Source organism: Rhodnius prolixus, unplaced genomic scaffold (assembly GCF_049639745.1).
Source record: "Rhodnius prolixus isolate KJV_2025 unplaced genomic scaffold, Rpr scaffold_6, whole genome shotgun sequence".
NCBI lineage: Eukaryota > Metazoa > Arthropoda > Insecta > Hemiptera > Reduviidae > Rhodnius > Rhodnius prolixus.
This window is the reverse complement of record NW_027411634.1, coordinates 36,592,920-36,617,181: the sequence shown is the minus strand read 5'-3', so window position 1 is coordinate 36,617,181 and position 24,262 is coordinate 36,592,920. Positions and strand designations below refer to the sequence as shown.

At 34.2% G+C, this 24,262-nt stretch overlaps 1 protein-coding gene and 1 long non-coding RNA gene across 3 annotated transcripts in view; one reads left to right on the top strand and one right to left on the bottom strand.

Moving 5' to 3' along the window:
• LOC141460860 (M-phase inducer phosphatase-like) overlaps window positions 1-24,262 on the top strand; it is a 107,449-nt gene that overhangs the window by 6,445 nt on the left and 76,742 nt on the right. For both annotated transcript variants that reach the window (XM_074141272.1, XM_074141275.1), the window contains one exon: window positions 19,564-19,606. In XM_074141272.1, coding sequence (XP_073997373.1) covers window positions 19,564-19,606 — 43 coding nt within the window. The remainder of the gene's footprint in view (window positions 1-19,563; window positions 19,607-24,262) is intronic.
• On the bottom strand, window positions 19,078-23,813 carry LOC141460869 (uncharacterized). Its single transcript, XR_012462396.1, has 3 exons — window positions 23,568-23,813; window positions 23,363-23,480; window positions 19,078-19,429 (listed from the first exon to the last, which is right to left on the bottom strand). It is a non-coding gene; the product is annotated as an uncharacterized lncRNA (long non-coding RNA).

Below are 24,262 nucleotides of genomic sequence, written 5' to 3'. Positions count from 1 at the left end.
AATGCGTATATCTCAATAGGGAATGGATAGGCAGACCTCTCGCTGTGCGGGGCAAGTCAAACTTATTCGGCTTCCCTTATTGTAAGTAAAGTCATTGACAGTTAAGACTATTAAGAAAAACCGACTTAATTTTCTTGGCCATACAAAAAAAAAAGTTTTACTTTCTGTTTTAGCAAAATTATCAACACAAAATTTTCGAAATTTATGACATCGCATTAATTTTCCAAGTAAACTTCCACTGCCAGCTGAATGGTTTTTAAAATTGATTTTGTTTTGGTAAGTTAGCTACAAACGTTGCACTAAACACCTAATATATCCATCTGTATAATAATAAATAATTTTTTAATGGATTATTAGAATTCCATTTTTTAAAAATCCGATAGCCAGAAGTTCTACTTAATTGATATGATTTTTCTTTTTCATTTTTTTGTGCGATTTTCTTAAACATGCTTCCGATGGTTTTTTTTTTAACCTTTCTGAAGCCTTTAAGGACATTTATTGGTCTCATCTTTCTGGTAATAGTCATTTCAAGATGGTACGGATGAGATTTTAATCTTTTCTTGTACTGTAAATTTATTTTATAAATGTTATTTATATCGGTTAAACGGAAATGGGATATTGCTGTATTTTAAGAGTAAGGAATCGCTGTTGTGAAAACCTTTGGATATCCACCTGTCTGTCACTGCAAGTACACATGTTGAGGTCCCCTGAGTTAGGAGAAAATTTTTTCTAAAATGGTTAACATTGTGGTTAAAAACAAGACCCTAGAAACTCGATTAGATTTTTCTAATCGAGAGTACCGTATTACCAATTTTATTTGTTGTCCTGGATAACATTGATTTTAATGGAGCTTGGTACTTAGCGTACATTTAAATCTAAACTCAGTAGAAACAGAATTAAACTTTGAAACAATAAAATTGATTGGATCCCGTGAGAAGTGTAATAAGAGAAATTCGTGTGAGTAGTTTTCTCACCTCAATTAATTTTTTATAGCCCTCCAATATATGCTCCCAATTTTTGTCACTTGGCACCTGTATCCTCCTTTATAGCAGCCTCTCCCCCGCCACACTTGGAATTAGTATAATTCCTAACTAATTGACTTGTTTGTGTTTAAGATAAATCATGATGCTTAAATATCATTATCATCTTCCCACTAGTTTACCTGTTTGCATCTTCCTTTAATATACACAGGTGCAGTGTGTTTGTCACCTGTATCATTTAGTTTAGTATATTAAACTTCCGTTTATTGAACTATTTTATTATTTTAAAAGAAATAAGATTAGTAAAAGGTTTTCATCTTATCTTTCGCTTATTCATTAGTTTGTTTTTATTAACATTATATTATTAACATTGGGCACACTGACTTTAGTGACCAAACTTGTTTTTGTTTACGTTGTTTATATATGTTTGTTTACTATTTTTTTATTTAAAAGTTAATCGCTTGTTTTATTACATTGTCCTTTTTTGAATTTTACCCAGGTTTGGTCCCTTTCATAATAATTAATTTCATTTATATTTAAGAAAAATATGAACATTCAGATGTTCAATTTTTTGCAACCTTATAATGAATTATTTTTGAACATAGTTAACTTTAAACGTTGGTGGTTTTAAAGGAATAAAACTTCTGAAAACTAAAAAATTCTGACTTTTTTTTACACATTTGATGCTTAATGATGAGTCCAGATTTTACACAGCCAGATAGGCGCCACATAAAAAGGCAGGCAAAATTTATTTGTAAAACACACAATCTTTTTTTAGGGGTCTTCGTGGAGGAAAATGTCAAGTTGTTTGATTTAGAAACCTGAACTTCAAATGTGAAGTTCAGTTTTCTAAATCAAATAACTTAAGATAATGATCTTATGTTGCTTCCTTTTTTTTGAAAAACCACTCTTTCCCGGAACGATATTTGTTATGAATCGAATGAAGTAGTCAATAGTTTTTCGTGTGACCCCTCCCTGGGTGCCTTCTCCAGTCCAATATCCAGATATTCTATTATTTATGTTTGGGATAAGAATAGAATTTCTATCTGGAAAGTTGGGAAGTATGTGGACATTGCACTGATATTGTTCTTATTATTGAAGTTTACTCGAGTCATACTGATGGAGTCGAAGACCCGAGCGAACTCCGCATGGGTATCCATTATGCTTAGACTATCCTTTCCCCTGTGGTCCCATTATTGGCACAATTAACATTTTAATAGCGGAAATAAAGATTTAAGTTTATTAATAAGCACAATGATTCTGTGCAAAATCTCTTCATCTTTTAGAGCCTGATGGAGTGAGTGTCTTGCCATTCAGATTGATTGATTTGAAGGATGTAGATTTAATTTAAAGCAACTTTAATGTGATGGTTGCGCTGTCCGGCCTAGAGGTGGGCACTATATTATAACTAAGAAGCATTTGCTTACCTAGCTTGCCCCTCCTGAATATTTAGATAAGACTGCTTAGGATAAGTCTTAGTAAAATTCTTTGTAGAAAATTTGTCGATAATTAGTTATGTTTTAATCGCAGTAAGTAAAAGACGTGTGAGTTTCCACTCCAGATTCCATTATCTAGACGTACGTTAACGATAACGTTTTACTAAGCCTTGTCTTTTTGGATCAAAATTTTCATATCAATTTATAATTTATTCTAGTAAACGTTATTGAGAATAATGTTAATAATATAGTTAGAAGTTAAGGGACGGCGGTTACATTAACTAGGTTTATAATGTTGGCCAAATGACGGGGAAGGTTCTGTCTTGGGTTCGTACGTTACCATGTTCATCGGCCCGTATCCAGTCCACGCGCCCATCCTGTCCGCTAAGTTACTGTCCGTAACGTTTACTTAGCATTCAACTACCAACTGTTAGATAGGGACTTTTAATACTCTAACCCCCCTCCACCCATTTATATAAATAATTAAAAAGCAAGTACAGAAAATTGGGGTGATATGCCTTCAGTTCTACTTTAAGTCTCTGATGATGTATTTATTTCTACACCTTCTCACTTTAGGTAAGAGAAAGTGGACTGGATGTAATCAAATTTGCTAAACTTGAGTCAACACCGGAAGTTACTCGTTTTTAAAATCCTGTAAAAATATGAACAAAATACCTCAACAACTTTAATGTTCTCTAAGCGCTTAGCTGTACTGTTGGGATCCGTTGGTGATTTGCTCCCGAAAGTTTCTCAACCGGAAAAACTTAATACAAAGTAATAAATACAAAAATTGCAGGAAGCTTAAATTTTATATTTCGTAAGTTGGCAATCAAAACCCACAACTGAAAATCAAGTGAATACTTCATTCTTCTGCACTTTCTAGGGCTCTTACATCCACCAACTTCAGCTAGCCACCACCTATATCTGCTTAACTTTCTCCACACCAGAACCATCTTTTACGAGATCTCCCACTGTTAAGGCTCCCTCCTCATCTTTCAGAAACTTTTTGGAAACTCTACTTCCAGGCATTCTTCAGAAAAAAAACAGTGCAATGTGTTTACAAAGTTCAACGTATCCAAAGAACCTTAATTGGTTCAGGTACACAAAAGGGCCCAGACATAGGAAATCCCCCTTTGTTTCTTATTCTTCAATGTCAATTTCGCACACGATTCCAACTATTCCTTGGGGTAGCACATGCCTCTAAGTTCGTTAAGAATATACTTGTTGTAAAAGGGAAATCAGTAAATTTTGAAACTGATCGGCGCGATCCTAAATTAAGTTGATAAATGAGTAAGACCATGTGAGGAATGTCACTGCAACTTTTGTCCACCATCTTATTCCTAAGCATCTTAAATATTGTTTTATTCACTTGAATCTCGGTGACTTCTTTATTTTTAGTCTTTCCGGGGACCCACACAGCCTCCGAATCTTCCATTCTTTTGAAGTTCCCCAACTATTTCTTTCACAGTCTCTTTTTTCTTTAAAATCCTAAACTTGGATTGCGCAGTTCTCTTGCCACTTGTACTGAAATTCTTTTCTTTCCGTTCTCTTGCCAATTGTACTGAAACTCTTTTCTTTCCTTGTACGGAGGCCTGGACATACAACATGAAAAAGAACTTTTTTTTTAGGATCTTGCAGGAGGTATTTTTTTTTTTAGTTATCCCATGTTTTCCTGCTTTAATTGCCGTAATATCAAGAATTCATAGAGCATTTTCAGTCACTTAAAAAGGTACGATGAATTAACACCTAAATACTCGTATAAGTTTTATTGAATGGTGACGTAACACTCTCGCTAGACCAATTCAGCTTGACCCAGATAATGTTTATGTTGTTCTTCTTCTTAGTGTGAGAAGCTGATCCAGATCATATGGTACTTCCAGGTGGCTGTCAAGTTTAAAATCCACATTTGTACTAGACAAGGAGAACAGTATAAGATTAGACAATGAGAGTGGACGAATTATAGTGGTAGTAGCTACAAACGAACAGCACGTGCTCTCTTTTTTTTATTTCCTTTCTACATACTACACCTTCTTCCTCCACGTTCTTACAACTTCCGGCGGAAACTGTGTACAGGGCAACGGCTCAGGTGCAGTAACCCATTACGTTTATGGTATTATAATAAATAACCAGGTTGTTCACTGTCTCTCTTTCTCTCTCTTCTTACACACACACACACACGTTTCCCTCATTCATATTCGTAATCTTTGAAATGCGTATAGTATTAAATAAGCTCGTAGTGTTAGGCAAATGATCTTTGAATTATATTAATGTGCGTGCAATATGTGCATGTTATATTATCAGCTGTTTCATTTTTAACAGCTTTGGGAGGTTATGTTGAATATTACAGTTTCCTGTAGTTATTAGATTAGCGACCTTCGGACATCATTAGCTAAAAAAAAAAATCATTTCCCAGAGTGCTCGTAACATCCGATTTTGTTTCCTTTGTTTTAATTTTTTTGGTATTGAAGTTGACATACTTCCTACAATATTTATGCCAAAAATATATTGATTATGACTAACGTTTCTTAACCATATACGAAAATAGACCGGATATGCATCTTGTAGAGACATTCGTATTCCATTGCACAAGTTTGCGCTTTATATTTAAATTCAAATAAATTAAATAGCATTAATTAATGCTGATTTTAATGTGAAAATGTTCACATGAGATATTTGAATTTAGTTTAATCGCAGTTAATGTAGTCAAGAGAGAGAGAACTTCTGTTGCCAAGACTTCCCTTTCGTTGGGTGCCGGACAAATAGTTTTAAATGACTTCAAAACATGCATTTCCGACTAAGTTTCGATTTATTAAGCTCGTAGTACTTCCTCTTACTAGTAATAAGAGAAGGTAAACGGAAACGGACAAGTCCTCAAACTTTATCATACGTACAATTGTAGAGGGATTTCTTGTTGACAATAGTTCGGTAAGAACAATCAAGTTTTCAATCATGAAAACAAAGAGATTACCGTTACTGCAGACTCGCAGTAAAGAGTTGTTAGACCGGTCGTACATTTTTGTTCCATCTTCTAACTAGGTAAGTGTCCTTTAACATAGATCCCCATCAGCTGTTTCAACTATGATAGGATAAAATGAAGAGAGTGTATATTCTTCTAGCAAAGAATTCATATTTATGGCTGATTGTTAGAAGAAAAAATATAAAATTGTCCTTTTGTCCTTCCTGTCGTTATAGGAAGTATTGTAATCTTATTTCGAGATGAGGATTTCTATGATTACTAAAAAAACATACAAACGATTTTTTTATTCTACAATTTTCGACTTCATACATGCTAATCGATATTTTTTTATTTATTAAATTGCTCTAAGGAAATCTCCTTTATGGCGCTCTAAGAGAAATACCATGTGTATGTGCACATTTTTTACGTTATCTTACTTATTCATGAATTTTCGGTGAAAATTCGATATCTGAATTCGATTTTTACTAAAATTCGACTCGCTCCGCAGGCGTAAGAGAAAGTAAATAACAAACTCGATTATTTTCTTTTTTTTTAATCGATTATATTATAATCGCTGGATAGCAGTACTCTCACACCTGCGATATTCTCCCGATAGACGACCTCCAAAATAACTTCTTTCAATGAGAAGGGTTGGTTTCCCCAAATTTATTGTGGGCACGAGAAGTGAACAGATTGTTGAATAATGCACGCTCCTCTTTTTCTACAAGATCTCTCTCTCTCACTCACACAATATCACTTTCTGTCTCTCTTCCTCTTTCTGCAGCCAGTACGGGGAGAGATTTCCGTTAACCTAAACCAGATAGAGAAAGAAAATGTATTCTGTTAAGAGAAAGATTGAGAGAGGGAGAGAGGTGATTTTAGACAGTTAGAGAGAGAAGTAACGAGAGGTGAAAGAAGTAGAAGTAGAAGAAAAAAACGCGTATATATGTATGAAATAAGAAGTGAAGACTTGTGGAGGGATAACAAAGGGTGGTTTGGTTGGTAACCCTCTCCGGGGTACAGGCTCTGGAAGGGTTCGGGACTATCGCTGCTTCCTCTACGCCGTCATCGGTGTCATTACTTAAGTTCTGAAGTATTTATTAAAGCAGATTGCCGAGCCCCTTGATTTTTCATTACACTTAGTTTCCAAATAGATAAGCTTTATTACTTCTCTAAGTGGGAGGTAAATTATTTGTTATCATAATTCAGTAACACAGGAAATATGTGAGAATGTCCAACGGGAATATTGATTTTACCTTTCCTCTTCCTTTCAGTGCTAAGGGAAAGTCTTTACATGATTTCAATTTCTGTGTTTTCACCGCAAAAATATATTTTGTGATCCCATGAAAATTTTTTTTTCAAAAACAAAAAGGTTTGTCACTCGTCAGTCTTTGAGATTACCATATCCGGGAATCTAAAAAACTTAGTGCTGAGTATTTAGTAGGAGGAAATTTGATTCCCTTCCTTACACCATTTTTGGGTTTCAAGTTTAAAAATTTAATCAAATGCCTGTTGTATAATTACGTTCTTATAAGGATAAATTTAGGAACTCCATCCTCCAAAAGGAACATGCTTTCCTCCCTACTTTTTTATATTAATTAACTGCTAAATTTTTCCTTAACTTCCATGACAATATATTTTTAATTTCATCTTCTAGGGCCAATAATCCCTTGTTGAATATAGTACAAAAAATTAGAAAACAAAAAAACAAAAATCCCTACTAAGGGAGTTTTAAGTAAAGCAGGAGAACTTACAAACTGGTTATTCCGTAGATATATCGTATGTGTGTGCGTGAGTTCTTTGTGCTCAGCTAAAGGGATGAAAGGGTTCAAGTAGGGTTGCTCAAGTAAAAAAAAAAAAAGGAGTACAAGGACAGATATCCCTACTCCTGAGTTTCTAGGTCCTTGTTACTGCTGAACATTCATTCATTACCGCCTTTACGTTCAACGTTCCTTCTACTTCACCTGTACTAGGCGTTCTATTACCACTTACTACCATACTCTCCCACCTGCCCCTCTGCCAAATTCATTCAATAGTTCACCCGATCTATGTGTATATACACTTGTCACTATTTAGCGTTTCTTTTTATCACTTATTTATTTATATCCTTACACATACACCATGTACTTTTTCCCTTATATTTTTTTTTTTGCCGTCTTACATATTATATTTTCATGATATGACGCAATAGTTTTTGAAAGGCATTTTTACACTAAAGGTAACAATTGTTTAGTTGCTTGAATGTATGAACGTTACAAAGTCATGTTCCGTTACAACATGGTTTTTAAGTCCTCCGTCCATTTTGAAGTCGACTTCTTTTTAATCCACTGTTTTCTAATGGAATCTGTTGCCAATTTTTTTTTTTTTTTTTTTTTTCACTCTTCTACTAATTAGAAGAATGTAATTATGATCGTGTAGTTTTCAACGGAAATAGCAGTCTGTTGATTCCGTTGAAATGATTTTTAGAAATTTATATGCGCGTAAGCAGCTAACTAAATAACGGAAAATATTGCATATACAATAGTTCAAATTTGAATATTTCGTATAAGTGTCACTGGTGAAACCTCATAATAAGCTTTTAAACTAAAACTGCCCACCGGAAATGATCACTATACTGTGTCGATTTTTCATTCGATAGGAATTTTTTCAATAAATGGCTTCAACGATTTTCTTTATCACAGCGTATTTATAACTTATAATTGTAAGAGATATTAGCCGGAAAATGCTTCTTAAGATAGTTCTTGTAGGGGGATGATTTCTTAAGCTTCTCCTTACAGTATCTAAGTATAATAAGGGGCTTCACCACTTATCTAATATTAACAGGAAGTTAAATAAAATTTCAAATTTGAACACAATTATTTTAGCGGGGGGGGGGAAACAATTTATTGTAAAAATTTAGGGATTTTTAGCGATTTTTTGTTCGCACAAAATAGTTTTCAATAAAAATTTCATGACGTAAATTGCACTGAGGCAAAAATCGTACCGAGTGTTTACCACAAAAATACTTTAAATTTTCTCCATCGAATTTATTTTATTCTTACCATTACAAAACACCTTTTGCGCAGTCTCAAATATTTGGGGGATCAATTTTTTTTTGGGGGGGGGCATCCTAGTTCTTCACCTGAACTCTTCATCCTCGTTAGGAGGCAACTTACAGCCTAGTATTATAGATGGATTAAAAATCCATAATTTAATTTCTAGTTAGCAATGATTATGCTATATATTTAATCATAGAAACTGGGCCCTTAAGCAATGCATTTACATTCAACTATTCTGTATATAATGTTCGTTACAATAAGTGAATATCTAGATGGTCTTGGTAAATATTTTAATTATGCAAGAAGGTCTTTGATATTCTAGTCAGCTGAGGGTGAATTAAGTGTACTCTGGAAGGTTATTTTCAAGTATATAGATTTAAAATTTTTTGTGTATATACTCTTGCATATACAGTGGAGTCTCGGTTATCCGTCACCCTTTTATCCGTCTATACCAGGGGTCGGCAACCCGCGGCCCGCGAGTCGCATGCGGCTCTTTTATCCAAATTTTATGGCTCTTCAGCCTGTCCAAAATAAATTGTATATTTCAATTTTATTGAAACAAATGAAAATTTCATTTATTAAAGTAAAGATATTTTTCTCAAAAAGAATTTTAAATGTGATAGGTTTGACATTGAATAGAATTATATTAAAATACAGTACGTGATATACAGGACTGCCGCCATTTTCATTCAAATACAGATTTAGTAATTATTTACTTTGCAATATGTGAAAATAAATATATAAAACATTTAAGATCTTCAGAGTTGTTCACACTATCATCCTTGCGGCTCTTGGTAAGATTTATTAAAATTATTTAAGGAGAAATGGCTCTGTACTTAAAATAGGTTGCCGATCCCTGGTCTATACCAATTAACCGTCGCTGTCCTTTAGTATTTACAAATTTAAAAAAAAACCCAAAAATTATTTTAAAAAGAAACCCGTTCAACGCAGAGTGTGAATATTTTCTTTTGAGATTTTTTCCTTTTGTCTTTTAGGTACATACTCGTGGTCCATCATTCGACAGTTTGTGGGTTTTTTTTCCCTAAAAAGATCAACCACAAACAAAACCGCCCACAAAACCCGATTAGATGTCGCAGACATTGTATTCATTAATTTTAATACCCAATAGAATGAATTGAATAATGAAAGATAGCTGACCTGTAAGGCTTAAGCGTATAAACGTATAAAATATGTATACCAGTTAATACAAAGTTTTATACAAGTTAAACTAAAGAATCTGGAAATTTTCCGGTTGTTTTCCATTATCCGTCTATTCGACTATCCGTCACGTGTCCGGTCCCGGTCATGACGGATAACCGAGACTCCACTGTATATTATAAATAAATAATTACTGCGCTTTTAATAATATTTAAATAATTTTGATCTATTATAATATTGATTTTTAAAGATTTTAGGATTTAATGCGCTGTAATTACATTTGAGAAAAAAAGTTTATGAGCCCAAACATAACTTTTTATCTTTGGAGGTGATATTTTAGGCGAAATTCTTAGTTTTTCCTTTTCTCACGCACTAGCTGACTGTTAGTATCAGTGGGTCCACTTTGTAGCCCTTTTCTGTAAATTATATATATATCCCTTCTACTTTTTACTAGACTTGTCTAGACTAGATGGCACTAGAAATTCTCTGAAACCCTACAGAGGGGTTGCGGCCCTTCTACAGGACCCTTCTTAGTTAGATATATAATATAACCCTTCTCACTTGTTCTCCTTATAACATATCTTTTGCCCTTGAGCAAGGTCGTCCTCTTTCTATAACTTTTCATATCTAGTTTTGTAAAACGTCATATTATTTAAAGAATTATTATAATTGTATAACATATTATTTTATTTATTTAAATAGTTATAATTTTTAAATACAATTTTTGTTGATGCCCAATATTCTATTTTTTTTTTTTTTTATTGGAACAAAATTTGAGGTTTCCCCGCCAAAAAAAACCTCAGTTTATTATCCCATAAATGAAATGTGAAATTATCCCACGGAAGCAAGAACTAACGTCCTGCCTTAATCTTCCTTAAAGGAAGATTAGGTGTAGATCGTTTGTTAATTAATTTTTTTTCAATTATTGCAGGATTGGGGATATTCTGTAAGCGGGTAAAAAACAACCTGGATCCCTTCAGTGATTTTTTTTTTAACATTTATGGTTATGTGCGTCTGAAATTGTAAGCTGAAATTTAGTCATTAAAAAAAAGAACTGTCTAAAAGCAGTTAATTAATTTCCTCTTGTGGCCTAATTAGACAACTGTTGCAATTTATTATGGATGTTCAGTTAGGCTGGAAACATAGTGGAGCGGCGGGCAAAGCGGCGATGATAGCGAAGAGCAAAGCGGCGAAATCAAACACAAGTAAACATATGGGACCGCGCATAGTGGCGAGCAAAGGGAAGATAGACCAACTCTATCTATTTCTAGTTTTTGTTTTTGCCGCTTTGCTCTTCGCTATCATCGCCGCTTTGCCCGCCGCTCCACTATGTTTCCAGCCTTAGCGAACTCGAATCTCAACTATTTTAAACGCTTAGTTTATTACTTGTTTAATTTTTTCAGTATTCATGATATCACTATCTGAATATAACTTTCCGGAAGCGGTCTTAGCACCTTTCAGTTGGTGCGAATTTTGTTACATTTTTGAAAACATTGTAAAACCGGACCGCAAAGTAACGTAGCAATGAGAAACAGAATAATCTCATCCTTATGACGGAATTAAATTGAGTAAAACATTTGAGTTTGTTGAGATTGAGGTTGCCTCAAAAAATATATATTTTTTGAGGCAACCACGAGTTGTCCATCGTTCTACACTGTTTGAACCCTTCGTATTAGCCAGGACAGAGGTCCTCTCATACTTTTTATAGTGTAAATAGCAATGAATATTCAATTGTTTGTCTTTCATAAAAATATTCTGTACATAAGTGATTGAAAATTTCCAAGGAAATTCAGTTCGTTTTCCTACGCCGGTACTCGGCTTTCTGACGACCCAATAAAATAATAGTTTCGGACATAGATGCAGCATTTCGTGTCAAAATCCTTATCTGATGTAATTACAAGTAATTGGTCACCACCCTCCATGCACGGTGCCGATCTGGCGACATAAAATTCATACGTCATGGTCTGCTTGGCTGGTCCTCATTTTCCTGTGGTCTACCGTCACATACTCTCTAGACAAAGCGTTGACGGAATTCACCAGTCTCTTCCTGCTCTAACACTTTTCATTAACCAATAATATTAGCGCTAATGGTCTGTAACAGTTATTTAAACACCAATATACTTAATAGTCACACATCGTTTCCTCTAAGAACAGTTATTTCTGTTCTATTTTCGTAAAGGAAAAACCCTAATATAAGCTACTTACTAAGCTTTCCTTTGTGTTACTAAGTTACCATTCTACTCAATAGTTTGACAAAATATAATAATTGGGTTTTTACTTCTAAATCAACAGCTGATTTGACATTCTCCTAATCTTATTCTCTCTCAGGCATTTATTCGTTTTTTTTTCTCATTTTCACATTTTGGAAATTCTCTCCTTTAAATTTTGAACAATTTTTGAAGGGAAAAATTCTATTAAGGGGGGGTTTAGATCTAGGACGACGACATGCCTTAAAATAAGGGTTGGTTAGTGGGCACTCCAAAAATTTTGGCCTTATTTTTTAAAACTTGACTAGTGTTGCAGTAAAATGTAGTTTAACTGTATCATAACCTTGTTTTTGTTTGACAAAATTGATCATGTTGCTGAATATTCCGCTTGACCGGAAGTGAGTTTCCGTTAAATCATTTATTTTAAATTTTGCCTCACACTCCTAGACGAACCTAGATAAATTTTGTTAGCTGAGAAGAGAAAATATAAAGATCAATTTAATTCCAAGTTTAATTTTAATAATTTTAAGTATTAAAGCTCTTAATTTGAGTTTGAGTACGTTACTCACATATGTACAAATGAATTTTAGAGCCGATACAGTTTTAGGGTTAAGCAACTTGTCCCACTTCTCCTCGTTGTTGAAGTTATAATATTCACTCATTGGTTGATACATACATGGGGCATTTGAGAAAAATATGATTCAAGATTTCGATTTCATTTAATTGACAAAGTTTACATTGATTGAATCTGAAGATTAATATTATGAACAGTATCTTTGTCAGTGTATTTAATAATATACTTGCTAGAAGTGCGGAGTAAGAGCTATTAATCTGGTGCAGGAGGCAGGTTGAGAGCTAGATAAAATTGAATTGTCAGGTTAGAATTAAATATTAAACGATAATATGGGCTAAAAGTGGAATTGAATAAATAATTTAGGTCTATTGCAGTTAAATAGTTCTGGTATCTGTCTAAAATTTGGGGTATGATAGTTTTTAAATGAACCCAATCCTCAACAAAAATTATCTGAGCAAAATCAATTTTATTTAATAATTCTTTTAATTGAAGAAGCCAATTGTATTTTGAGTTTGAGCTATTGAACTATTGAAGACCTTAAGTTTTGTAAACAGATTTTGGGATACCTATAATTTTCCATTTATAAGATATTTAAGAGCCTGCTCAAACTTAATTCTAAAATATAATAGCTAATATGAAGGTTTTTTATTTTTATTTTATTTAAGTTTGGGTTCTTTGACATCACATCAAGCTTATCTCTATCTCTCAGTAGGCTTACCATACGTTCCGGTTTGAGATCCCTGTCCCGGCGTCCCGGTCAAACTTGAACAACACCGACACCCCGGCCGATCGTTCACCCGCGCACATTTATTAATATGTTTTCAGTTCTTAATAATTTTGATTGCATTTCAAATATGAAAAACACAAATTAAGCGAAAAGCAAAATGAAAATGAGCCTCTTCCTCCTCTGCGTCCCGGTTTGGCTCTTCGTAATTATGGTAAGCCTATCTCTCAGTGAGTCTATAATTCTTGTATATTGAAGCGAACTTAACATTTTTGTAAAAACAAAAAATTGAAATCTTAAGAAAACCTTGATAAATGTAGTAAAGTTAGAAATCGACTTTATATTTTTAGGCGGGAAAGTTCTGTGTACCTGCTGCCATCTTAAATAACCAAGAATGTGCCCGCCTTTTTTCCCTTTTTACCTCTGAAGATTTGGTCGGTACGATCAGCTGATTTCTCTTTGTCAGTCCCTTTAAAAATATGACCATCTTTTAGCAGGTCATTTCCCTTTTTTTTTCCATTTAAACTTTTCATAACAAAAAGGAAGTTTTTGGCCCTTTAAAAATAACGGAATTTCCCTTTTGCAACAAGTGGGTATTTAAACTGGTATTTCCTACACCCTCGCCACCCCATTTAAATGGAAACCAATTTTAGGATTTAGACCCTTTTAAAGCTTTGAACTATGCTTTATGGTTCAACAGGGTTATAGGGACTTTATTGGCAGTGTAAACAAACTGTTGGGTTACTTTTATGGTTCGTAAAGTCAGTTTTATTATGGACACGGTTGCTGGAAAGTAAATCATTCCAATGATTTTTAGCAATATATTTTGTCGTCAGATAGTAAAAGAAAATTTTCTGGTTTTTGATGGACTATATACTACACAGATCGTAGTGTAGTTGAAATAATTAATCTTCTCTGTTCTTGTTATTTTGTTTATTTTTTCAAAGCTTCCTTCGGATAGGCGAACCCACCCTGGTCTACGAGTAAAAATAGAGAAATAACTTCGGAAATAACGTCAACGCTCATAAGTTTGGGTTAGTTAATAAGGTAGACTAAATTAATCCGGAAATTATTAGAATATGTGTTTTAAAACATTAGAACATTAGAGTCCTTCCAGACGTCCAGGAAGTTATCGGTTTTACTTTTCAATGCGAAAACTTATTCAATTCTCCTTAATATAAGAGTTAAAAACCAAGCATATTTAAGCCATATTCCTCTAACAATTTACTCAAGTCCAAGACCTAGGACTGCGTATAGACTGACGATCAACAAGGAGAATCATACACTCGACTTAAACAGAATGAAAATGTAGAAAAAGACTGTTAAACAAACGCATCTAAACTTAAATTGTATATCAAAAGATAATTGTACTTTTTGCTGCTAGCTTTCAAAGTGGTCGTACGAATTCTAACTACACGAGACTGCCAATCAGACAAACATATATCGCATTCAATCCTCGAAATTCAAAATTCTGCGCACCATAGTCAATGCTTTCTTTTACGTATCTAATCTCACCATTCACACCAACCTGAGAATCTCCTTTGTGGCCAAAACTTGGGCTAATCCCGTTATCTGAAATACCATTCCAAATTAGCTTCTCAGTAGTGCCGAGACTTCAATGTTATATCGTACTCTTTCTGTTATACTCGTATAACGAAGGATTGAAGAAAGCCACTGCAAAATCAATATTCTCTTGTGGAATTATTGGATCATTTTTTCCGAAAATATCCATTCTGAAGTCCTCTGAATCGGAGAAAAGGTGTTTTTAGAGACATTGCTCCATGTTTATAAAAATAACACAAAAACGAAAAACTGCAGATAGCTGTAACTTATTGTAATTCGATTGTAACTAAGCGATCACTAGAACTCGAACCAGAAATATCATTCAATAGGAAAAATCGATAAGGGGCACTTCTAGGGTTGATGGATCTCACATCATTGTCATCAGTGACCCCCAGCCCTCACTTGTGAGCCTTGGTTTCCCCCTTCAAAAGTTTTTGAATCAGATTTCTCTAATTTGTGTTCCTGCGTTCCAGTTTCCCAAAATAAAAGCTGCATCCTTAATTCTCTCTCAGACCATTTCAGTTTTGGCTATCGCTCACTCGTCTCTTTCCGCGTAAACATTCGCTTTCAACCCTTAGAGGTATGATAGACGCCCTAGCCTAGCCTGTCTCAATGTTCTCAGTACCTCTGGTTCTCTGTATAAATAACCTAGCTCTCCTGGTGAGATCTCCTTCTCCAGGACGTCGTTCTCACGAACTGCTCCAAATATTCCACGAATATCAACAAAATCTTCTTCATCCTTATTTGGCGAGAGTCCACGTCTCCCGTGCCTATATGTTAAAACTGGCCTTATTAGGGTTTTAAAAAGCACGGACTTAGTGCTTCTAGAAATAAGATTGTTCTTTTAAGTGTTTAGAGAGGCCGAAGTAGCTTTTATTTGTGAACAGAATTTGCTTTTTGATCTTCAAGGATGTGTCAAGACTGAACGAACCCAAGTACACAAAGCTCTTTACTTGGTCAAATTTCTAGAGCCTCCAAAGAAATCTCCGAATTATGGATGCTCTCTTTGTACATGTATTTGATCTTACACTGGTTACTAGGCTTCCGTTTTTGTATTTAGTCATTAATTAACGGTACTAAGACTTATTTATTATAAAGAAGTGATAAATATGGTGCTCAAATTTCGAATGAAAGATGTTTTCTTACTCAATTTGTTTTAAATAACACACTTGTTCCTTTTGAAGACTTAAATAATAAGTTCTAAGACAGTAACTGGAAAAGGAGTGGCCTCTGCCTGTATATAGTTTTATTTTCCTAACATAACCCAAAAGCCGATAATAGCAAAGCCCTTTTGCCTGCTTCCAAGAATTAGGGCAGTTACAAGGGAGGCAGAGGCCCTTAAGTAGGAAGGAGTAGGACAAAGTAGGAGTAGAGAGGAGAGGAACTGCCTGCCTCTTTTCCCGCCTTGACCACAGGGCGACGTCCCAATCTTTTCCCGCCAATTCTTGTTGCCCAGTAAGGATTTTTTTTATATTTGTTGAGACAAGTAGGCGTGTGAACCAGAATTGAGAAATATTTTCTTTCTTTCTTTCTTTTACGCCATCTATCTTAAGTTTCCCTTAACAACAGGAAGTTCACATACTGTAAGCGTCCTGTTTATTTATCGTAATTCATTGTAAGATATCACATTTCGTAAAATTGGTGGCCATTTTAGTGACCTAAGGAAAAGAAAAAAAAAACTTACTTCCTTTCTTGATGTGTACAGGAAATAGGACCTTCAAATTTATTGTTTGCAAAATATAAATTTATCTATTTTGGTACAAAGATAAGTTTCAAGGAGGTCTAATTTGGCTGAAAGGTTACGTCTTAAGTTACTTGCACCCAATGTTTGCCCGCACTTAACAATATCCAACAATAGATTTTTTCAGTTTTTAGAGATTTTTATTTAACTTTTTTGAGTTTTCGTACGATTTTCTTTAAACTTAGTAACGCAATGCTCACAAGTAAAAGCGCTAAATGATTGGCTGACCGGAAGTACCACTCATTTTCTTCTTTTTGATCGTTTTAAATTGTTTCAAGCATAATATTGAAGTGAACTAGCTTTTGTTTCGAGAAAACGTAATTACGGAAACTCTAAGATGAGCGGAACTCCTGCGAGTGTTCACTCCAAATTCATTTTTTTCAAAAAAGTTTCGTTTTTTTTTATAAATTTAATCGTATTTTTGTTTTTCAATTTAAGGAGCGTCAAAATTTTTGAGTACATTGGCGCCTGGAGTTGTTCTGTCGTTACAGACTACTCTTTTTATCCCTGGGCAGTGGAGTTATAAGAAACTCCGAGGAAGAGATCTAAGAGCTACAGGCCTTATCGTCCAGACTAGTCCCCTAAATGATTTTACAATGAATTTTTTGATTAAAAAAAAAGCGATTCCTGTTGGTTGTATTAATAATTTGAAGTGTGGCGAAAATTCCTGGTTAAAAAATAGGTTATGCCCGGATTGGTCAATTTTCTAATGTTCATATCAGATAGAACTAAAGGATTTCTTTTGAACATTGGCTAAAATTGAAACAAATGGTTGTTCAAAATTATTGGATATCGTTTTTATTTTAACTATTTCTATTTACTTCAATAACTGTGCTAAAATTGAGTGGTTAATGAACTATTGGCCATTATAGTTTGCCCAAACATCTGGACTATAAAGGGAACACGGGAAATGGGGGCCCTCTTTTTGTTTGGAAATCATATGAGGGAGGGTTATTGGCCTTCCGTGAAAGGACAATATACTTGGCCAAGGTATAAGGGAAGAAACCGGGAAAAAGAGCCTAATTCCTTTCCATAAAGTTCGCTGGTTTATTTTTGTGGGGAAAAAACCCCATGGAGTTAGTTAAAAAGTGGCGATAAGCATTACACCTACTAACTTAATATCAGGTCTCGTGTGATTTTGTTTTTTATCGTGTAGTCCAATCTTGTGGTCAAATTTGCAACTTCCGCCTTTTGCATTTTGTATTACGCTATAAGACAAGAAATAGAATTTTAGAAAAGTGAATTAAAGGAGTGTTTAATTTAAAAAAAAACATTGAATGCGGAAACATTAAATCATCGCAGCTGATCAAACTATCTGGCGGAAGTAAGTGAATTAGCCACTTCTTCAAGTATCTTGTTCCCACACAGCAAAGTCAAAACAGTTTGTCTTCCCCATCACTTACGATATGAAGATAGTTGAAGAGAGAAACAATATGGACTTACAGATCCTTCAGGCAAGCTCTAGTTCAGCCATATCCAAGGTGACATCTGCGATCTGTGTCGAAGGATGGTTGGATTTGTGATTACTTTATCGAAAACGTAGCTTCCGAGGCATCTTTCGGAGTACCGCAGGCTTTAGAAGGCTTTGTGAAGTTCCCCTAGGAAGCCTGCTTATTTTGCCTATTGTTAAAGTTGGATATATATATGTCCTCCTTGCATTGGATTAAGAGAGTAGCCGCCCAGGAAGAAGTTGTACACCTTCCTATGAGTCTTTAAAAAATTTCTTAATTTGGGATTCCGGGTTGTGTGTGGGGCGAGGAAGAGATACATTGCACAACATGAGTGGTTGGTCATCCCTGGTTTCCTTTCTTTTCTGAACATTTATCTGGAGAATCTGGATTTCTAAATTTTGGAGGCGGTACCTCAAAACATCTGGAAAGGAGTGATGTTAATCGCTAAAAACTAAACCAAAGTGGCATTGAGGCCAGCTGAATTTTTTTTTTTTAAATATTGAATTTGGGTTTTCATATTTAAAACTTTTAAATAAAAAACTTAAATTGCACTTCTCATTTCTTTTTTACAAGAAAATCTATTTCGACTTCATCAAATATGGCATTTCTCTTAAAATATCAGCGAATTTATTCCTTGTAAGATGACTGAATTACCCAAAGTAAGCCATTATGAATTTTTGTAAACATCTGTAACCTAAATCGTTAACACTTTTTTATGCAGCGGGTAATTAGATTTTCTAAACGATATTGAAACTAGCTAGATACCAAGTTAATTATTGTACTGTAAAAGACTGAGGCGATGTACGAATTGACGAGTATCTGCACGTATTATCTGTAAACAGCTGTGAAACTAATATATTGTCATGTAAAAGAACCATATGCATCATCTTCTGCTGAAGAAGAGAGAGAAAGAGACAATGCCAAGTCAACGAGCATGGCAAGAAGAGACGGTTAGCTAACTTCTCATGCACTGAACCATAAGTTACCAACATATGTTGGTATTGTTCAGCCAAATGTTTGTTATTAACTTTCTTACTGAATTGAATAATTATTGTAATGAGATGACATTAAATTGGTATTATTTTCGAATATAGTCACACGAAACAGAGAGACGAGGATTCGTGTCTAAATTTCGAAACTCATTATTCACAGCAGATTCAAAAATAGGGTCGTTCTCGAACTCTAGATTAGGCAGTACTATTTCAGAGAAAAGCAACTTCAAACTTCCTGTAAAGAATCTCGCAACACATTTATCCTTCCTTAATAATTTATTTGATGCAGTACCGTACAATTTACTGGAATGGTACTTTAAAGAGTAGTCTACCAATCTCCTTGAACAAGAAGTACCCTTCTTGGAATGGAATTATCCTAGAAAATGTTTTCCACATAACATGAATGCAAGGAGTACCTTTTGTCGTCAATCGTTTGCTGTTCGTTGATTTGAAGAACCATATTCAGCATTTGCAATTGTTCTTGTTCTTTTTCTTTTAATGTATGCACCAGCTTAAGAACAATATTTTCCAAGTTTTTTTAAATTTGTCAATCCATTTTTCTTCGAGTACTGTTCTGTCCTCAAAGGATTTACCCTCAACTTTTTCGTCCTAAAACAAAAATTTTAAAGAGGATCCTATTGTTTCACTAAGTTCGTTTCAATTACATTTAACAAAAAACATATTTTAAGTGGTTTTAACGTTCTATTTGAATATTGATAATTGTTTTTCTTATTTTTTTTCAGATGACACCAAATTGTCACCTGTTACATCACCATCAAAGGAAATGTAAGTAAATTATTTTATACAATTTTTAGTTGTTTTTTTTTTGCTATCATATTGATATAGCATGACGTTTCATGTGGGATTGGTTTATTTGAAACACTACCTTCGGGCCGCTGTCATGTTTAAAATTCTATATTTTCAGAACACTTTGCTGTAACTGAACCAACAACCCTGAAGAAGGGAATAAATTTGACGAAATGTTGGCAAAAAGACGGAGTTGTTTTGTTTCTTGTTTCTGGTCCGATTCCTCGCTAAATTGATTCCTTAATATACGAATTTTTACGTTCACTAGAAGCTAATACAAATTCTTAATGTATTCCTTAAGCGATTACACTATAATTGCTGCCACGAACCTAATTCTAAGGCAGCTTCCGGTCCCATCCTATACTCTAGTTACAGGACAGATCTCAGCCCATCCTAAAACTGATGATCAGCATTTATTACGACGTTCTTTTTTTGACTCTCTGGCATGTGCATGACCACATCCATCAAATAATAACTGAACAGTACTAGGTTGATGGATTTTGAGTGAAACTTTTATCAGAGGAATTGCAGAGACGTCGCACAAGGAATATAAAAGTCAGCTTCCTCTCCTTTTTATCCGTTCTTAAGATCAATTTTGGTTGGCCGCATACTGATCATTCGCAATGGAAGCTACTTTGTGGTTTTGAACGTTAAAATCCAGTTATGAATTTCAAAAAATCTCCATCACTTCTCCGTAAAATTTGCCATAATACTTTTATCTCGTAAAAGTTTAATTTGGGAAATACACTTACATCCTGTATACAGCGACAGTGTTTTTGTTTCTTAAGCCTATTGTTAAATGTTCATTAGGTCGCTAAAGATTTTCATTGAAAAGCCTTTTAACTATTTTAGTTAACTCCATTTTCCGCCCTTTTTTTTTTTGGCTCTACTGGCCAAGTCCCCAAGGTTATCCTGGTGCAGGTCTCCGAACTAGTACCTGTTCATTCCATAAATACAAACCCATAACCCACACCATAGTGACTTCCCTTTTTATCTGGAATACTGTAGTGGTAGGGCTAAGTATACAGAAAGAAATTTTCTCAAAAGTAATTTATTTTAGCCATAGACCTTTTCCATCCTTCTCTTATCTTACTTTGGTTGGTTATTTTAAGTAATAGGGGCCACTTGGGGGCTTCAAGGCGGGAAACTAAAAGTTACTTTGGGGAAAAAAAGGCGGGAAACTTTCAAGACACAAACTGTCTCACATTATATTTTACTAGATATTACTTAAATTCACATACTAGTAAACATTTAATGAAATTTTGCCCGAGAGGATGATGATAATGTTCCAGTATTCCTTCTCTCAGATTCAGATTGTCGAAATCCAATCATTCGAAGGAATTTCCTGTTGATATTTTTCCAAACGTGGAGTTCTTTCAGCATTTTTTTTTTTTTTTCTTATCCCGCGACAAAGGCGTCAAGCCATTTTCTGGGTGGCAGCCCAATATCTTTCATATGGCGTATTCATGCCCTGCACTGCCGGGCACTCGTTCAAATGGTTAAAAATCATTACGCCGTCATTGCACGGTTTTTTTCTTTCTTTCAGCATCATTAGTTAATATTGCCCTATTTAATGAGCTTTATTGTAACCAACGCCTTCGACAAGTAGAAGTACAGGAAGTCGAATTTATCAGATAAAAATGATTCAAATAAAAGTTAGATTTCGAGATATCGAAGCTATCAGCGTCTAAATTTAAAGAATATTCTGAAAAATTACTGAAACAAACGCAATTCGTTGATTTTATCCCTTGTAGCGAGCATATTGATTAAATCCTGACAGGTTTCGGATTGTCATCCATCACTAGAGGTAACATTAATTTGGTAGAGATTGCGACTTCTTTCAGAAGGCGGAAATCAGTCAGGGATACGATATTAGCTAGCACGAGATCGTAATTAAGAAACGTTATTTGTTTGAGAACCTCATAGGGCGATCTTAGCGGGCGGGTGTGTGTAAAATAGTTGAAAATTTTAGATCGGAATTGAGGAAGAAACTTGATAACAGATTCTGATGAATATCTGCTGAAGTGAGTGTAAATTTGTTCTCGAAATTCTTAGCAAGAAGATGATTTCACAATAGGACATATTATTTTTACTAAAGGAAGTTTTCGCTTTTCTGAGATTTTTTTGGGGGAAAATAACTCCTACGATTTTCTTAAACATCGAAAATTCTACACACACGTAGATGTACAGCTTTTATTAGAATAATTTTACTGGGAAAATTAGTTTCATTGCGAGGAAGTAGTATCATTAAAAATTGAAAATTCAGAGTTTGAATAGTTTAGAATCTCCGGGTTTGTATCGGAAGTGCTTCCAAGAGATTTTATTTTAGTTTTCCCGTTTTAGTTCAAATTCTTAGTTTAAAGAAAATTTAATTACGTAAAAGGAAATCGTATAGATGAAACGACTTTGGTGATTTTTTAAAAAATTTTTGAAACCTAAATTTTCGAGGTTCATCAAAAAAATTATGTTACTTTTTTGATGTTTGTTTTTTTTGCTACAAACTTCCTGTTCAACAACTGCTACTGTCTTTTTTTAACTTTTCAATTATTTCCGTAAAGTCTGAATACTCCAAAATAGTGTATACAGGAAATGTTTTGTTACGTTTTCATGTTGTTTTGTACTTGACTCTACAGATACCTTGAACACAATTGTACAATTGTTAAAGGTACAAGAAGGTATTTTGTAAATAGAGTAAGTATTGTAATAGATCCTTTACTTTATTATTGGTGACAGTTTTCTCTGTACTGTACTGAGAACACTATACTATATTCAAACCAGTACCACAGTATTTACAACATCTCTATATCCTGGACGGACGGATATCCTAAGGACAATAACTTCTGCATATCCTTCTACATACACAGGAGAGAGAGATATAGGAATGGGTTGACAACTAACGGTTTCTTTCTCACAAAATTCTTATTTAAATATCTTTCCTAAGTTTTTTTTTTTATTCTTTTTCCTCTGGAGAAAAGCAGTTCAAAGTAATGTGGACAAATTGAAATGGTCGCCTCTCAACGTGTGTGGTGACCACAGCAATTTTAAAGGGCTTTGGATGGGACCAGGGCCCATTTAAATGACCCACCTCTGTGTCTCCTTCAGAAAGAGGAGTGGTTAAAGGATGTTTTTCTTTTACAAAAGAGAGGCTTTCTATTTCAGGGAAACATTTAAAGGGTCCCCATAGTGCAGCACTTAACTACCTGCCACTCAGCTGGGCTAATTGAGCGGGAAACTTTTGGCGGGAAAACATATGTTGCTGTCTTTCTAGTAAATGGGAGCTTAAATAGATTGTTTATTATAATATTTTATTTTTCTAGAAATTTACTGAGCTTCTATTTGCCTTCTTTTCTTCGTCACTCGTAAAAGGAAGTATTGCTTTCGTACAGGCTTACACGATTTTCAGCTTTCACCGGAAATAAACGTTTTCAGGTTCGACTAACAAGGAGAAAGAATAATTGAAAATGTGGTTAGATCCGTAGTGTCTTTAGATTTCTCCATCTTAGCTCACACCCTTTCTTGTATCCATCATTATCGAGATAGATAAATCAGTTTTGTGTAGAGATTTTGACATCACTTAGGTCTGCCGTCTGGCAATTTACTAGCTGACTCAGCTGGTCTTGCTTAGTCTAATGCAGGCAATCATGGTCTTCGTGGTCTTAGTATAGATTAGCCCCAAAAGTTATCATTATTAAAGATACTATCATGTAAATACGATGATACAAAAAAAAAAATTACCTAATTTTGTGGCGCGTTTCTCCACAAATCTTCGTTCCTCCAAATTTAGAGCTGTTTTCCCAAAAACTAATAGATTTTCCTCAATCGTTGGGAGCATCTTTCGTAACCCAGCTTGAACCTTCAAAAATTTAAATCTGTTCACTTACCTGAAGGTAAAAACTTCTAAATTTGAATTATTAGTATAAATAAATTCATTCTTACTTACTTAATAAAAATTTAATGCAATTGCTCCGGAAATTTATATTATTCATTGCTCCGGATTTCTTTTTGTTTCAATTCAGCAATCGCAATAGTTAATCTTTAAAATTTTCTTCCAGATATTACTTCTTAAAAAATGGCACATTCCTGTAAATTTTTCAAATTAATTTAATTACAAAAGCCAATGAAAAGTACTTCATTAGCTTTATAAGAATTTGTTTTTATTTAAAGCAACATGTGTAGTTGTGTTTCACATGATGTAGATCGCACAGCTTATTAAAACATACATCATGTTGTTTTTTAAAAAATATATTTATATTATAGTATGTGTAATTAAATTATTTAAAAAAGATAAAACATGTGGCAAAATTTACTTTAAGCTACTTTGGAATTTCGTTGTAAAATTTTATTAATATTTATATAAAGTTCTTGTTCAAAAAGTCCCAACGTAGCTCATTAAGTACTAATGGCTGTTCTTGATTCTGTTGGATGCTTTTTAGAATTCCTTTTCAGAATTAGAATTATAGTTAAGTTCTTTGCACCGAAGAAAGAAATTAAAGTCAGCTTTCAAAATTGAAAATTAGAACATGCTCTCGGCTCAATCTCGTTTCCGTTTTTTGTTTTGGAAATGGTGTTTAAAGGGAAATAGGAAAACTTTAGGCAATACAAATAGAATAGCTAACTGAATAACACTTGGCTAAC